The sequence below is a fragment of the Pan paniscus genome, chromosome 8 (genome assembly GCF_029289425.2).
Source record: "Pan paniscus chromosome 8, NHGRI_mPanPan1-v2.0_pri, whole genome shotgun sequence".
NCBI lineage: Eukaryota > Metazoa > Chordata > Mammalia > Primates > Hominidae > Pan > Pan paniscus.
In genome coordinates this window covers 59,188,850-59,205,937 of record NC_073257.2, presented here as the reverse complement: position 1 = coordinate 59,205,937, position 17,088 = coordinate 59,188,850, and the positions used below count along the sequence as shown (strand labels likewise).

The 17,088-nt window shown below is 47.0% G+C and overlaps 2 protein-coding genes and 1 pseudogene across 2 annotated transcripts in view; 1 reads left to right on the top strand and 2 right to left on the bottom strand.

Annotated features, from left to right (window-relative positions):
- The window catches only part of LOC100969124 (anthrax toxin receptor-like), a 748,177-nt gene that overhangs the window by 537,566 nt on the left and 193,523 nt on the right, over positions 1-17,088 (bottom strand).
- Positions 4,895-10,035, top strand: LOC117974585 (procathepsin L-like). The gene is given in 6 exon segments (XM_055092742.1): positions 4,895-5,020; positions 5,640-5,762; positions 5,863-6,009; positions 7,909-8,133; positions 8,614-8,776; positions 10,001-10,035. Coding segments are annotated over 6 exon segments (819 nt in total).
- Positions 6,109-7,764, bottom strand: LOC100983785 (proline/serine-rich coiled-coil protein 1-like; annotated as a pseudogene).

The following is a 17,088-nucleotide window of genomic DNA, read 5'->3' as shown; positions in this document are numbered from 1 at the left end:
TTTTTTTTTTTTGAGACAGAGTCTTGCTCTGTCACCCAGGTTGGAGTGCAATGGCATGATCTTGGTTCACTGCAACCTCTGCCTCCCAGGTTCAAGTGATTCCCCTGCCTCAGCCCCCCATTAGCTGGGACTACAGGCACACACCACCATGCCCAGCTAATTTTTGTATTTTTAGTAGAGACGGGATTTCACCATGTTGACCAGGATGGTCTTGATCTCTTGACCTCGTGTTCTGCCAGCCTCGGCCTCCCAAAGTGCTGGAATTACAGGCATGATCAACCACCCCAAGTCCAGAATTTCCTAAAAAGGTCCCAAGAGATGAAGGTGCTACTGTTCAGTGACCCCCTGCTCAAAACCACTGCCCTAGGAGATGAGGGCTCTTCTATGCCCCATTTTTACAGGTAAGGCTGGTCATGGAAGTGGGAGATAGAAAATAAAGGGTGGGGTCAGGTTCCTTTCTAAAAACCTAAATGCATGTCAGGCAAGTAGGGCTTAGAAAAGAATTTACCCTCCTTCACCTCTGTCACCTCATCCCTCCTTCCAACCTCCATCACTTGTTTGGCAAACTGGACTCGGAGCCAGAAGCCACCAGAAAAAGTGGAATGTGAGCCTGCAGGCCATCAAGGTGAAGCCCTGAGGATCCCCTGGGGCCAGTCCCTCCACTTTGATGCGGTTAAGCCTCAGCTAGTGTCAAGTTGAAAGGAGAAAAAGACAGGTGAGTCACTGTTAAAGAAACAGGTTCACATATGTAGGTCTAGGAGCACTGCAAGTAGTTCTTACAGTGGGAGAGAGCAATTGTGCTCAACTCTGAATCCAGCACAAGGAAGTGGTAATTATACTCAAGGAGGAGGATGGGGTTAGCAGATGGGAAATGACTACGAGGGAACATCAAGGGTAAGGGAGGATTCTGGCTAAACTGACCTAACGAGATTCTCGCTGAGCACAGGCCAAGGTTATCTGACATCAGCTGAGGGATGGTGGGGATTGAGGACCCTGATCAGTATATGGCGGACAGGGATTCCTGCCAGCTAAACTGACTTAGCAGGGTAATTTGCTAAAACTAAATTTTACAAAAAGTGCACAGATGGGTTTAGCAGAAGGTTCAGAAGCCTGACTAATGTATGGTCAAGCAAACAATTTCTGTCACCACACAGAATGCATGCTCCAGGGACCATACTGGGCCTCAGCATCTTCCTACCCCACCAGCTTCCAGGAGGGCATTTTGCCCTGGGCCTCCTGGGTGTTTCCTTGCCTGATCATTTCTAGGAGACAAGAGACCTGCACTTTATCATCTAGGATAAATTCAGTGTCAGATTTTTAAGCCTAAATCGGATGACAGTGCTTCAGTGACAATCTCAGTTATTTAAAAAGGGAGGTTCATTCATTCACCAGTTCTAAAGGCGCACATAAGACATTCTTTTTTTTTGTTTTTTTTACAAAAAAATTGAGACCAAGTTAAAAGAAAAAGAATGAAAAAAATCAAGCAACCCGAATCCCTTATATAATCTCTTCAAAACCCCAAACCAGGGAAATCTTCTCAATATAAACTTGGGAACTTTTGTTGATCACTGACTGCAGTCTGGTGGTTTATACTTATTTTCCTGTGTCCTGTTTCCTCCCTTCTCCCACCCCCAGCCCCTCAGCAGCTGCTGCCTTCCTGTCTTGGTCTCATTGTCCTCAAATCAGACCTGCAGGTATGGTCCCAAGTGCTTCTAACCTTCATCCTCATATCCACGGGATCCCCTGAGAACCCAGCTTCTGTTATTGAGAACTGTCCCACCTGCTGACTAAGGAGTCTGATCTTTATTCAGAATCATTGCTAAGATACCAGAAGAAATAACATGTAAGAGTCTAGTATAGAACTCACAGTTCTGATCTGAGGAACTAACAATTGCTTATTTGAATCACTGTATTTTCTATTTATATTCTTTTTTTTTTTTTTTTTTTTTTTTTTTTGAGATGGAGTCTCGCTATGTCTCTCAGGCTGGAGTGCAGTGGTGCGATCTCGGTTCACAGCAACCTCTGCCTCCCAGGTTTGAGCCGTTGTCCCTGCCTCAGGCTCCTGAGTAGCTGGGATTACAGGCGCCCACCACCATGCCTGGCTAATTTTTATAATTTTTTTTTTTTTTTTTTTGAGACAGAGTCTCACTCTATTGCCCAGGCTGGAGTGCAGTGGTGCCATCTCACTCACTGCAACTTCTGCCTCCCTGGGTTCTAGCAATTCTCCTACCTCAGCCTCCTGAGTAGCTGGGATTACAGGCGCCTGCCACCGTGTGTGGCTAATTTTTGTATTTTTAGTAGAGACAGGGTTTCGCCATGTTGGCCAGGCTGGTCTCAAACTCCTGACCTCAGGTGATCCACCCGCCTTGGCCTCCCAAAGTGCTGGGATTACAGGTGTGAGCCACCACGCCCGGCCTATATTCATATTTCTATTCACAATATCTCCTACACAGTGTTTTCCTGTTCTATGGGGAGAAATCAGGCAGATAGCAGAAGACACAGGTCAGATCTCAGGAAGAGTTTCTATGGCCTGCAAACAAGCATTTATTGATTATAGATGTAGGGGTGAATATTACGAATATAGGGAGATGTCCCACAAGGTTAGCTCCTATGCTACCTAATGCACCAGGCAGCTTGTCCGTAACTTAGTTTAAATATATCTGTCAGGCTCCATGCCCATTTGCTGTAAAAGCAAGATTACTGAGGTAATCTTAGATTTTAAAATGGAAAACTGGGCCTCACAAAAGCAGTTGGGAAAATTACCTGGAGATTGTTTCTAAGGCAGTGCCCAACTGTACCAAGCAAAGGACAAGTACAAAGTCAGAGCTTCATTAACTTGATGATTGATTCATTCACTTACTTAATGCAAGACTTCAGGGGAAGAAGAGTCGCTGAGTGGAGGAGACGGGAAACAATGCATTATGAAACGCCCATGGTCTCTGGATACCCACCCAGCCAGTCCCCACCCTCCTAGGGTCTGGTCTCAACCATCTCATCATGTGTTTTGAGGGTGCGTTTTCCTACCAGTTGTTTTTTTTGTCTTTGAGACAGAGTCTCCTCTCGCCCAGGCTGGAATGCAGTGGTGCGATCTCGGCTCACTATAGCCTCAACCTTCCGGGCTGGGCGATGCTGGTGCCTCAGCCTCCCGACTAGCTGCGACCACAGGCGCGGGCCACCACACTCGGCTAATTTTTGTATTTTTAGTAGAGAAGGGGTTTCGCCAGGGTGCCCACGCTGTTCTCGAACTACTGGGCTCAAGTGATCTGCCTGCCTCAGCCTCCCAAAGTGCTGGGATTACAGGCATGAGCCACCAGCAACACGCCCAGATTCTTCTACACCCTTAATTGGGAGATAAGGCTTCTGCTTGCAGGCTGTGCGTTCTTCCAACCGGCCGCACCTTTGCTGTGGACTAAACAGGAACCACTGGATTAGGGTCCTCTGGCTCTCTGCCCTGCAGGAGATTTTAATCAAAAATTCTAGGCCTAAGGGAAAAGCAGGGTTAGGCTGAAAATGCACACAGGGCTCCTGTAAATTTCTTTTCATAAACCACCCGCCCAGGGCATTAAATAGGGTACTTAGTTGATCCGAACCCTCCAGGGAGACCTCCGACCCTTCTCTTCGTAGCCCCCAGCTCCCCTCCCCCGGTTCCACTGAGGCAAGGGGACTGAGCTGCTCCACATGCCAGCAGTCAGCACGCCGGAAGGCCCCGCCCAGCGGCTGGCGCAGCCAATCGCAGAGCGGGCAAGCGGTGGGGGCGGGCCTGCCTGGGCGGCAAGGGGGCAGGGGGGTCTAGGGGCTTTAGAGGTCAATTAGCTGTTTTCGGGCGGCCTTAGGCGACAGGAGACTCCTGGACCCAGCACCTGCCCACTGTGCCTGTCCACCTGTGGCTACAGCAGCTGAGACCCCAGTGGGCTAAGATTGGACAGGGGCCACCAGGGACCCAGCAAGTCCTTCAGCTCTGTGAGTGAGGGATTTTCCGGAGTGCCAGGCCGCAGTATTCCCAGGGCTGGTGGGGGTGGGACAGGGAGGCTCGACCCCGGCAAATCAGGCAGAGGCGCCCCTTGCTCCCTGCAACATCGCCCACGTCCTGGGGCCACAGTGAGCATGAGCGGAGGGCGGGAGCAAGAGCCAGGGGACCTGGCCTGGGTCCCCAGCCCAAAGCCTGGGAAGCTGCCTACCCCTGTGTGGGCGCGGACACTGGGGACTCTGGCTTCCGGTGGTTCGGCCACCTGATTCAGTTTATGCTCTGTGAGGGGAGTTGGAGTGTTGGCAGGACTGGCCCACCTGCAGGACTGCAGGACTGCGGGAACGGCGGTAGATAGGTGCTCTCCTTCCCAGTTTGTCCTGGGAAGACATTCAAGAACTGTTTCATTACAAGGGGCATTTGGAAAACATACTTCACCTTCTGCTGTGTATTAGCCAAGAACAAGGTGTGATGTGACTTCCCAATTATTGGGGATCCCTTTGTCCCTTCTTGAAATTAGATGTCTTCATTCTTGAGGTTTTGCCTGGATGACCTCAGCACAATTGGTACAAAACCTGGGCCAACGGTTTCCTAGTTTCCTGGTTGTTGCCTTAAGCTTCTCGCCCATCAGGTAACTTCCTGTCCTTTTCATAGCCTGTCATCATCATCCCAGAAAACTGTTTCAACTCCTACAGCTCTGGACAGGCTGCTTTTCATTTTGGTGGGTCCATCCAATACCTCCACTTGCCCTGTTTTTCTCCAGCCACATCCTTGGCCTCTTCCACAGTCCTTAGGTAAATGCTTGGAAGAATAATTTAAATATTTTTATTCTACTATGGTGGCCCTAGTTTCTCAGGGCGTAGTAAAATGGCTTTTTAGGATCAGTCTAATCAGATCCTCATTTCTTTTCCCTTCCTAGATTTTTGAAACATGAATCCGTCACTCCTCCTGGCTGCCTTTTGCCTGGGAATTGCCTCAGCTGCTCTAACACGTGACCACAGTTTAGACGCACAATGGACCAAGTGGAAGGCAAAGCACAAGAGATTATATGACATGGTTGGTGGCATCTGAAACTGTCCAGGGGAACCCCAGAGAGATGGGCATTGCTATTGGGATCATATGGCCAGAGAGTGGCTTCTAGAGGCTGGCTCCTACCAATAACCTAACGCAATAACTTAATAGCACTGATTATGAGCACGATATGGGCATACACCCTTGTTGTGTCTCAGCTTGGAGAACATCTCCTAGAAGTGTCAAGCCTTCCCTGGCCATGGTTACTCTTACATCTCTGTCTGAAGATTCACTTGGTTAGCATATGTTGGGTTTTAATTAGAAATAAATAGCATTGGCGGGGCACGGTGGCTCACGCCTGTAATACCAGCACTTTGGGAGGCCGAGGCAGGCGGATCACAAAGTCAGGAGATTGAGACCATCCTGGCTAACACGGTGAAACCCCGTCTCTACTAAAAAAAAAATACAAAAAGTTAGCATGGTGGCAGGCACCTGTAGTTCCAGCTACTCAGGAGACTGGGGCAGGAGAATGGCATGAACCCGGGAGGCAGAGCTTGCAGTGAGCTGAGATCGTGCCACTGCACTCCAGCCTGGGCGACAGAGCGAGACTCCGTCTCAAAAAAAAAAAAGAAATGAAGAGCATCAGTTACATGTTTGCCTTTAGAATGAAGAAGGATGGAGGAGAGCAGTGTGAGAGAAGAACATGAAGATGACTGAGCAGCACAATCAGGAATACAGCCAAGGGAAACACAGCTTCACAATGGCCATGAACGCCTTTGGAGACATGGTAAGTATGCTGTGGGCTGCCCAGCTCTGTGCTTCCCCTCCTCAGTTCTTTACCAAATTAATCTCTTGCTTCTTAACATTTTATTTACTTTTCTTTGAAGACCACTGAAGAATTCAGGCAGGTGATGAATGGTTTTCAATACCAGAAGCACAGGAAGGGGAAACAGTTCCAGGAACGCCTGCTTCTTGAGATCCCCACATCTGTGGACTGGAGAGAGAAAGGCTACGTGACTCCTGTGAAGGATCAGGTGAGACTGTGTTAGGTTCAGACCTCCCATCACCCCAGGAAAGCCAAGAAGCAATTGACATTTGTGCTATGGTAGACTGTGCAGCAACATGCAGTTCACTTTTTTTTTTTTAAATACATTCACTTTATTTTAGAAAAATGAAGACTCATAGAGTAAGCTTATCACAAACTGGCCTATTAGGAGTCACAGAATTCACAGGAAACAATTTCTGAAGACCAGGTGCCTGCTGCCACCTCTCCAAGCAGGCCAGAGTCCAGTAGAGAATGCGATTCAGGAAGATGGCTCCTCAGAGGGCAGGGAGGTTAGCTACGGAGGCCGCTCACATGGAAATGTCCAGTGAACCAATGCCAAGGAAGAAGATAAAATTCTCTGGGGCTGACCACAACATTGGGGGTGGATAAAGACAAACCACTTGCCTGTACTTCTTATCTTCTATTTGTTCATTTCACTGCTGGAAGGTGACCTCTTTTCCCCTAATCTTCTTTCAACCCAGAGAGTTTAAGTCTTCTCCAGCTCAATCCTAATCCACCCCATTTCCCATGGTCTCTACTTCTGGGAGACCAGCCCTGGTGGCATCTCTTCCTCCTGTCCCTGGGCCAGAATCTGCTGGAGTCAGGGTCTGCTGGGTAGAGGCGAGTCCAGGTACTGACCATAGTGGTTTGCTACTGAAGTCTTGCTTGCTGTCCTGATCTCTTTACCTGGTAGGTCCTGGGACTGCCACTTTCCTGGGGGGTTGCAGATTGCTGCGAGTGGCACCCATGACAGGAAGATTTACTCGCTGGGAAACAGGAACCTTGTGTCCACTTTCCCGCACTCTGTGTCCTGCAGTGCTTGGTCTTGGAAGCCCTTTTCGAGTTGACAGAGAATCCGGAGGTAGGGCACCTCTGCCAGGTGGCACACTCCAGCTGGTGAGTGGCATTTGGCTGGCAGGCCCGCAACTTGGCTGCTCTGGTCTCCTCACTGGCTGCTGCTCTCCCACTGGGCCCGGCTCTCCCCCGGACTGGGGGAGTCGATCGGGTAAGAGGAGAAGATGCTGGGCTTTTGGATGCAGGGAACAGATTGCAAGTGGGTGACTCCCTCTTCATGTTGGAGGGCCTCTTTCCAGATGTAGCCCGGAGAGCCCTGACCGACCCCTTCCTATCACTGCTCTAGAGTCAAGGCGTCAGGCTGCTTGGGGAGGGGGTGCTCCGCGTCAAAGAGTTCACAGTGGGCAGCAGGTCTCGGACAGGACTGTCCTTCAGCACAAAGGTCTCCCGCCGAGGACTGGGCTTCACTCGGCGAGGCCCCAGGCCCTCGCCTGCGCTCTCCCGATCCTGCAGGGCACACTGCTCCAGCTGAGCGGCCAGCCAGTTGGCCTCATCGAGGATCTCCTCCAGCTTCTCTGGGCTGAGGGGGCCTAGGCTGAGCCTCACACCCTGGGGGGCAGGTGCCACTGCATTTGGGTCACTTCGGTGGGAGAGGCCCCGTCGAAATGGTTTCTCTGGAGTCACCAACACTGTTATGTCTTCCTCCTCACAGCTGTCAGATGGTGACAGCCCCCCAAAGTCCAAGATCTCATCCACAATAAACCTTATATCTTCCTCCAAATCCTCCATGTCCAGCCAGCAGGAGCGAGAGTCCAGTTAGATCTGAGCTGGAGAGAAACCATACCTTTCCTCAGGTATCCATTCTGCCCAAGGCTCGCAGCTAGATTCAGGGTGCAAGCCAGGGTCGGGGGTCATGCTCCAGCCCACCCTGTGTCCACTTCCCGCGCCACCTTATCTTCCACGCCACAGTTCACTTTTTAAAGGAGTATTTAGCTACATGAGCTAAATACTCATGTTGTTAAAAGTCTTGCTCTGTGTGTGTGTGTGTGTGTGTGTGTGTGTGTGGATATCAGCTTTTTTATTCTCTTTTCAGGGTCAGTGTGGCTCTTGTTGGGCTTTTGGTGCAACTGGTGCTCTGGAAGGGCAGATGTTCTGGAAAACAGGCAAACTTATCTCACTGAATGAGCAGAATCTGGTAGACTGCTCTGAGCCTCAAGGCAATGAGGGCTGCAATGGTGGCTTCATGGATAATCCCTTCCGGTATGTTCAGGAGAACAGAGGCCTGGACTCTGAGGCATCCTATCCATATGAAGGAAAGGTAAATGGAGCTCCTTTTCTTGCTGCCATTCCTGCTTTGTTTTACTGGGACACTTTCAGAGATAACAGACACTTTTCAGAATTCACGTTTTAGATGGTGTAATCTCTATCTGCAAAGTGACAGTGTTGTCATTATAAATTATAGCCTTCACACAGTTCTGTGATTACATGGTTAACATGCAGCTGTTCTTGCTTCTATGTGACATGGAGAATATACAAACCATTCTACATATAATACAGATGTCTCCATTGTGAAAAATGTCTTACGGAAAGTAAACCTAGGGGTCGCGCTGAAGAGAACTGAGCTAATTTTCAGTTTCAAATTAACTATTAATAATAATATTTCACTGCCTTGGATGATTTGTAACAGTGTTGACTTGGAAATTCTATGCTGCAAACTGCTGAGTGTTGTGGTTCTGACTCACATTCCCCAGGAGAAGGATGGTAGTAATCAAGTCGCCTCCCTCTTCACCTTTAAAAGGTTAAAACCTGTAGGTACAATCCCAAGTATTCTGCTGCTAATGACACTGGCTTTGTGGACATCCCTTCACGGGAGAAGGACCTGGCGAAGGCAGTGGCAACTGTGGGGCCCATCTCTGTTGCTGTTGGTGCAAGCCATGTCTCCTTCCAGTTCTATAAAAAAGGTAAGCATCTTTCTTCATAGAAATTATTGCAGAAAAAAAGTAAACCACCATGACACACCAGCATTATGGACTCTATACATGCAATAATCATACCCAATGCTTCTATTTGATATTACATTGAGCGTATCTCCATGAATACCTGTACTTCATAACTTTTTATAAATAGCTATGTTATTTATAGTATAGTTTAATTTACTTAAATATTCTCTAATTGTTGTATTCTTAGAATTTTTCCAAAGATTTTTACTTCTGTGATTAAATCTGAAAAGAGCCTTTTGAGTCAAGGATTTTGGTGTTCTGTGCTATTTTTAAGATTGATATTCTAGAGTAGAATTACAAGCTTAAAATGAGTGGTCTTTTATGCCTGTAGGAAAGATTTTTATGAGGGACTTATGCTAATTTCTATTTCTGCTAGTTGTGGATGAGAGCCTAATTCCCTAGCCTTGATAACAATAGATCTTGTTAAGCCTGATCTGGACTGTGTGTCATTTCACTGATTTTAGAGATGCCTCCCTCCCTGTGGGTGACAGGGTGGGTTACTGTCAGGTGTCCTTGGGAACTTCCCACCCAGCCTTAATTTTATTCTCTCAGGAATTTATTTTGAGCTATGCTGTGACCCTGAAGGCCTGGATCATGCTATGCTGGTGGTTGGCTACAGCTATGAAGGAGCAGACTCAGATAACAATAAATATTGGCTGGTGAAGAACAGGTATAAATTGCCAGAAAGACTTATAGTTGAAATTCAAAAGGGAATCCTTTTTTGCAATCAGTATTTACATACCACAAGCCCTTAATCACATTTCTGAAATCCCAGAAGTCTTTTTCCCCCTTAGGCAGAACACAGAATATTAATGATTGATTGTAACGTCAAGATACTGTCACGAGCATGCTGGGGATATTAATATGGTATTTGTCCCATTGCATGTCTAAATTCTGAACATTTTCTTAATTCTGAAGTATATCTGGCTGGAAAGACATCCTATCCTTTTTCTGTTTCTGATTTTGCAGTTCTGTGAAAAGTCACAGTTTTGGGTCTGGGATTGAAGTGATATGCAGGTTTTGACTCAAGAATTTACAAGGGATGAACAGGAACATCAGCATCTCCTGATTCTTTATGTTAAGCCTGTGGCTTCTGGCACACTGTGGCTTCTGGCACACTGTTTAAGTTAATAACCCAATGTGCTTTATCCTTCCTCTGAAATGGAAAACCTGCTCTCCTTTCAGCTGGGGTAAAAACTGGGGCATGGATGGCTACATAAAGATGGCCAAAGACCGGAGGAACAACTGTGGAATTGCCACAGCAGCCAGCTACCCCACTGCGTGAGCTGATGGATGGTGATGAGGAAGAACTTGACTGAGGATGGCACATCCAAAGGAGGAATTTATCTTCAATCTACCAGCCCCTGCTGTGTGGAATGCACACTTCAATCATTGAAGATCCAAGTGTGATTGGAATTCTGATATTTTCACACTGGTAAATGTTACCTGTATTTTAATTACTGCTATAAACATGTTTGTATTATTGATTCACTTACTTTGTATTTTCATTTTAAAAGGATATATACAATTTTACCTGTTTAAATAAACTAATTTCAAATGTACTGGTGGGGCTTCTTTCTGTTTTGATGCACTGACTTTTTTGTGTAGTTGTATTAGTCTGTTTTCACGCTGCTGATAAAGACATACCCAAGACTGGGCAATTTATAAAAGAAAGAGATTTAATAGACTCACAGTTCCACGTGGTTGGGGAGGCCTCACAATCATGACAGAAGGTGAAAGGCATGTCTCACATGGCAGCAGAAAAGAGAAGAAAATGAGAGTCAAGCGAAAGGGGTTTCCCCTTATAAAACCATCAGATCTCGTGAGACTTATTCACTATTATGAGAACAGCATGGGAAAGACCTGCCCCCATGATTCAATTACCTCCTATCAGGTCCCTCCCACAGCATGTGGGAATTGTGGGAGTTAAAACTCAAGATGAGATTTAGGTGGAACACAGCCAAACCATATCAGTAGTCAAGCATGAAACTGGGCTCTAAGCCATACCTGCTCTACCAGTGGTTCACTAGGAGGAACAGTGGGTGGCCTTCTGGCTCTTCTGGTAACAAATGTGCAGATCTCATGTCAGCTGCCCAGTGGTTGTGTCTGACCCAAGTCTTGATTGAAGCAAAATATGACAAATGATCTATAAGGACAAAGGAAAATTGTTTTAATAAAGAAAAAAATTCACATTTTTCTTTAAAGTGATCAGACATACATGTAATTTCAATACTGAAAAAGAGCCTTAGAGATCATGTTTATCTCACCCACAATGTTTGCAACCCAGCCAAGTTACAGGGCAAAGCTATCAGGGCCAGTTTCTGGAGCATCTTCCCCAGCTGCTGGTGAAGACCCCATGGCCACTTTGCAGTTGAGGTGAGACAAGGCACTAGTGCTTTGGCAAGGCTGTTTGTCTTTGGGTCCTCAAGGGATGAGGGATAAACTCCAGGGTGTGAGGCTGGGCTTCAGGAATGGTGTGCTGGCCTTGGAAGGTGGAAGACAGATAAGAGGACCCAAACTGAGAGTCTGTGGCCACATTCACACCAAGCTACCTGTAAGCACCTGAATTATTTTAACCAACAGAAAAACTTCCCACATTGTATTGGCTAAAAGAGCACATAGTTTCATCATCTGTGTTTTTTCAAAAGTGTCATGTTCCCACTGAAAAAAAATATAAAAGATAGTTAAAAGCGTTTAGTGAATAGACTCCATAATCTTTCAGGAAGAAAACTAGGAGGACAATGGGGCCTCATCCCACAAAGCCTCCAGCAGGCTCCATTTAAGTTCATCTGAACTGGATCATGTGCCATGCTGGACTCTTACGTGCCCTTCCCTAGTCGTTGCTAAAACCATCTTTTTGACATAAAATGACAAAAATGGCAACTGTGAAATTTTATAATAAAAGTAGCCCATGTTAGCAAGAAGATTGGGAAGATTCCCAAGGTAAATCCCTTAACTGTGCAGGTTGGGTCCTAGATTTGATACAGTTAGAATTTATGCAGCACCCAACATATGCAGGTTGTCACCATGGTGGAAGAGACAGGCCCTGACCTCAAGGAGCTGGAACTGTTAGGGAAAGGGAGGTAATGAGGGAGGGTTTCCAGGAGGAAGGGAAAGACAATATCAACCAGAGCAGCCAGTCACTAAGGGAAGGTGAAGAGGTGAGCATCTTAGCAGAGACTAGCATGTCAGTAACCCTGAGAAATGACTGCAGTGAGAGACCCTGCAGCGTGATTAGGTCCAGGTGTTGGGTGATGAAGCTTGCTAAGTGGAGTGTTTGAACATAGGGGACCACTGGAGAGTGTAGGAACAGACCGTTCTGGTTCTCCTCTATTACTGTAAAACAAACCACCCAGAAACTCACTGGCTTGGTAGAAACATCTTTCACATTTTCCGCCTGGACTTGGCTGTGTGGTTTCACGGGGAGACATCTGTAGGCTCTATCTGTGCTGGAGACATCTGTAGGGCTTGACGGGACTAGACATCTGCAGGGCTTGACGAGACTAGCCATCTGCAAAGCCTCACTCACAGGGCTGATTGCAGATGCTGGTGCTGGCTGGGCATTTAGCTTGGGCTGTTGACCAGAGCACCTGCCTGGGGCCTCTCCATGGCTTGGGCTTCTCACAGCATCAACGTTGGGAAAAAATATATATATATACCTTGGCAAACTTTAAACACTGAATTGCACAGGTGTTTATGTTCATCTTTATTATTAAATAAATTAACAAAAAAAGTACTATGAGGAGATTTGGTCTCTTTTCTCCAGTAATACAGTTTTAAAATCTCATAATTAACATAATTAAAGTTTTTTATACTTATACTTTCAGTAAGTATTTATTAGTCATTTTAATTTATTTATTTACTTTTTTGAGATGGAGTTTGGCTCCTGTTGCCCAGGCTGGTGTGCAACGGCACGATCTCAGCTCACTGCAACCTCTGCCTTCCAGGTTCAAACGATTCTCCTGCCTCAGCCTCCCGAGTAACTGGGATTACAGGCATGTGCCACCATGCCCAGCTAATTTTGTATTTTTAGTAGAGATGGGGTTTCTCCATGTTAGTCAGGCTGATCTTGAACTCCCAACCTCAGGTGATCCACCCGCCTTTGTTATAATCTAACCTAATTAAAATCTTTTTAAAAGCAGGACAAAAAATTCAACATTTTGTATGATTATAGCTACGTTAAAATATGTCTAGAAAATACAGCCAGAGGAAATAAAAACTTTCATTGCCTCAAATTGCCGCAAAGCCAAGGGGCACTGCCCATGGCCAGGGAGGGTGAGCCCTGGAAGCACAGAGGTTGCTGACTCCCAGCCCAGCAGCAGCTGGACGCTCAGCCCCCAGTGCCTGGTTTCTCCTTGCACGTGAATCCAGGTCACAGCATCTTGTCATTGACAGGAGCAGCCCTGGCTCACCCTCTTGGAAAATAGAAAGATGCTCATGGAGGCTGGCTGTGAGGCAACCTGAGGGCTCTGAAGACCTCCTGTGGGGCTCACACTGGGGCCAGAGCCTCAGCCTCTGACACCCGAGAATGGAGTAGGCAGGATGGGTGGGGCAGAGAAGAAGAAAGTTCTCCGGATGTCCTGGTTAGTCACCCTGACCCTGGGAAATGCACACTCACTGCTGAATCAGGGAGAATCAAGTCTCTTGGCCAGAAAAACAAGCCATTATGGCCAGCGAAGCGCTCACTAAGCACACACAAATACACATATATGTGTACCCACAAACACATAGAATTACACGCATGCTCAATACACACATAGGTACATGCACACTAACTCATTACACATATGAGCATGTATGCACACAACACACCTATACACATACACTAATGTACAGATGCCCAAATACACACATACTCACACCCTTACACAATACTCATGTATATACATGTAGTCCTGACACACATTCACACACATATGCACACACACCTACATACACACCACAGTATAATACACTTAGTAGAGTAGTATCGGGGGGCCTCAGTTGTGGTCAGATGGCCTGACACTTAGTCTGAATTGTTAATCATTGAACTGTGTAATTTTGTCTAAATCTTTTCATCTCTGCTTCCAGGCCCCAAAAGAGTGTGGTTGACTCAAATCATCTGAAAGTTCTCTTTAGTTGTAAAATTCTGTGATTTCAATGGGAAAAGACAGTATCATCCACCCAGAGCTCACCTGAGCTCCTTCTCTGTACCCTGAGGAGGATCCTGGGGGCTGGAGTCACAGCATAGGGTGCTTTGGAGGCCATCCTCACCCAGCGCCAGCCCCAAGAGTGTTGCCACCAGGGATAGCCCAGCATCTCCACAGACCTCTGCTGTGGGCATTCCTGTGACTTCTTCCCTGCCCCTCCTCCCTATGCCTATGCACTTCTTCCCTCCTTTCTGGTCAAGAATATGCCTTGGGAGCAAGTAGGCAGGAACCAGCAATCTTCTGAGGCCCAGCGCGTCCAGAAAGAGGTCAGCAGCTGTCTGTCCTGGGGACGTTTCCTGGTGGAGGTGGAAGGGGGCTCACTGCTCCTTAACACGCTATTTCAACAGTGCCTCCCTGGTTTTCTCTTTCTGGCCAGGGCATTCATCTGGAGCAGACAAGCCTGTTCCCTGTCCCACCTCAACATCTGGAATTTGCTGGGTCATGGGCTCCAGGTGTTGTTTGGAGCCTCTCATCAGCATGTGACTTTTGGTTGTGATGATAAAGTCTGACCGCACCTCAGGTTGTCACCCAAAGCTCAGCTACAATCTCTACAAATTACCCCTGAAAGCAAATTTCTCAGGCAGCTGTGGAGCTCAGCCCGTGGCCTGGTAGGTGACACAGGATGTGGCCCTCACTGGGCATTTCATCCCTGTGGCCAGCACGGGGCTGGCACCATAGTGGTACCCAACAGCCCCTTGTTGGAAGAACGAATTTGAGCACCCCACTCCTCATAAACAGCTTGGCCTGATTAAGTTCTCAAGAATCCAAAGGCCTGCAAACACTATGACATCCTCCCACATATGAATTCAAACTGAACAAAAACCCTGAAAACAAAAAAAAAAAGGAAAAAAAAGAAAATGAGCCAAGGAACAATCACTTCTGCCCATTAGGAAGACCACTTTGTAGGTGGTTATTTTGGAAATAACAATCTTTCACTTTTCTTATCCCCCATTTCTCTAGGGGCCTCTGCTTTGCTGGGCTGCTCTAAATACAATGGGTAGTCCTGTACTTCATTCTGCCAGATTTATTGTTACCTGGACATTTTTAGGTGCCAGCTTTATCTTTTTATTTTTATTTTCAAAATGTGGTAAAACATAAATAACATAAAATTGATCATTTTAACCATCTTGAACTGCACAGATTGGTGGCATTAAATACATTCACATCTTTATGCAACCAACACCACCATCCATCCATGAATACTTTCATCCTGCAAAACAGAAACCATCTTTTTACTCCCCTAGCAACCATGCCCTCCTCTCTAGCTTATATTTATTTTATGCTACATAAAATATCCTAGAAGCAGAGAATCTGAGCAGTGGAGGGCACCTGGTAAGGTTATCTCTTCCAAACACCTGCCCTTCAGCAAAACCACACATGGGGTAGACTGAGCCAGGCAGAATCAACCTTGTTTTTAAATGTACAAAGCTAGGCCTTCTTTGGAAGTCACGTATTTGAAATATCAAGTCAGAAAATTCTTTTTCTAAAGTAAAAATTTTCTTTGTCATTTCCTCAGTTACTGTTTTTCTTTTTCAGATTGAAAATAACCAGTTACTGTCCTCAGGGAATCAACAATTTCATGAGCAGTGACTTCCTGGGAGGCCGTGGTTCTCAAACGTTAGCCGGCCTCAGTGTCAGCTGGAGGGGTTATGAAAGCACAGATCGCTGCACCTAACCCCAGAGTTTTAGATCCCAGGGGTCCAAAGAGGACTCCAGAAGTTGCATTTCTAGCAAATTCCCATGTGATGCTGATGCTGTTGGACTGGGAACCCCATTTTAAGAAATGCTGCTATAAGGCCCAGTGCTAGGAAATCTGAAGGATAGAAATATGCAGGTACCTAAGAGGTGGGAACAAATGGAATTAACAAGGTAAATGGGTTAAACTTCACGTGGAACGTGCCAAACGCCCTTCACATAAGCCCTTTGCTGTCATAGAGCTCACAAGCTCAGGGTGCGGTGCAGCAGGCCGACGTGAACAGTAGTTTGGGATGTCAGTCATTCACACTGGGAACTGTGTGGACACTGCAGGGGAGCACAGTGCTCAGGCTGGGTGAGGAAGGGGCCAGGGATGGCTTCCTGCAGACCTGGAAGCATCAGGAGCCATTCCTGGGTGGATTCTTAAAGAAAAGAAGGTGTCCAGACAAAGGGGCCGGGCGAGGCACATGCTCTTCCAACAGAGGAACAACGTGGAACTGAAAAGGGGACATGGAGCATTCACGGGGCAGCAAGCTATGCAAGTGTCCCCAAGGGGAGCGTGGAAGTGAGGCAGTGAGGACAGAGTGCAGAGGCGGGCAGGGCGAGACCCAGAAGGCATGGTAACACAGGAGGAGGAGCCCAGGCGATATTCTGAAGGCTCCTTTGACATCAAGGACAGAGAAAGCTTTGCTAAGACTCCATATGAGGGGGCATCAGAGAGGAAAGGAGAAGCAGGAACACAGCTCTCTCCAGTCCTCTAGGTCCTCCACTATAGGATAGCCTAGGTGCAGACAAAATTTCCTTTCCTTTTTGTTTTGTTGGAAGATTTTGGAATTGCATGGAGGGAAATTTGTAAAGACACTGGGCAAGCCTAGAACCAAAATGAACACAAAGAGGATACAGAAGGTGGGTCTGGAGGTGAACAGAGGAGGCTTCCAACTCCATCTTGTGCAGGCTGTGCAGCCTTGAGCATGTACTTCTTGTGCCGCAGTCTCTGTATTTAAATAGAGACCTAATTCCCTCACAAGACCCACAGGACCTCACAGGGGCTGGCCTCCCTGCTGTTTTCAGCCTGAGCTCACAGGCGCTGGCCCTCACTCTTCCTGCTCCCGCTCCATAAGCCTCTTTCAAACTGGGTTTGCCAGGCTGTCTTCTGCCCCAACCCTTTCCCCAGGTGGTTTCCTCCATCTGGAGTAGTCTTGCCCTCACCTGACTAATTAACTACATTTAATCTAAGACCCACTCCCTCAGGGCAATCTGATCTCCCTGCATAGGTTCAATCTCTACTCTTAGAGGGTTTTAAGCATTGGGTACTTTTACTTGATAGAACTTAGTGGTTGTTATTTGTATAATTAGTTGTTGAATGTCTCTTCTACTAGAACAGGGGTC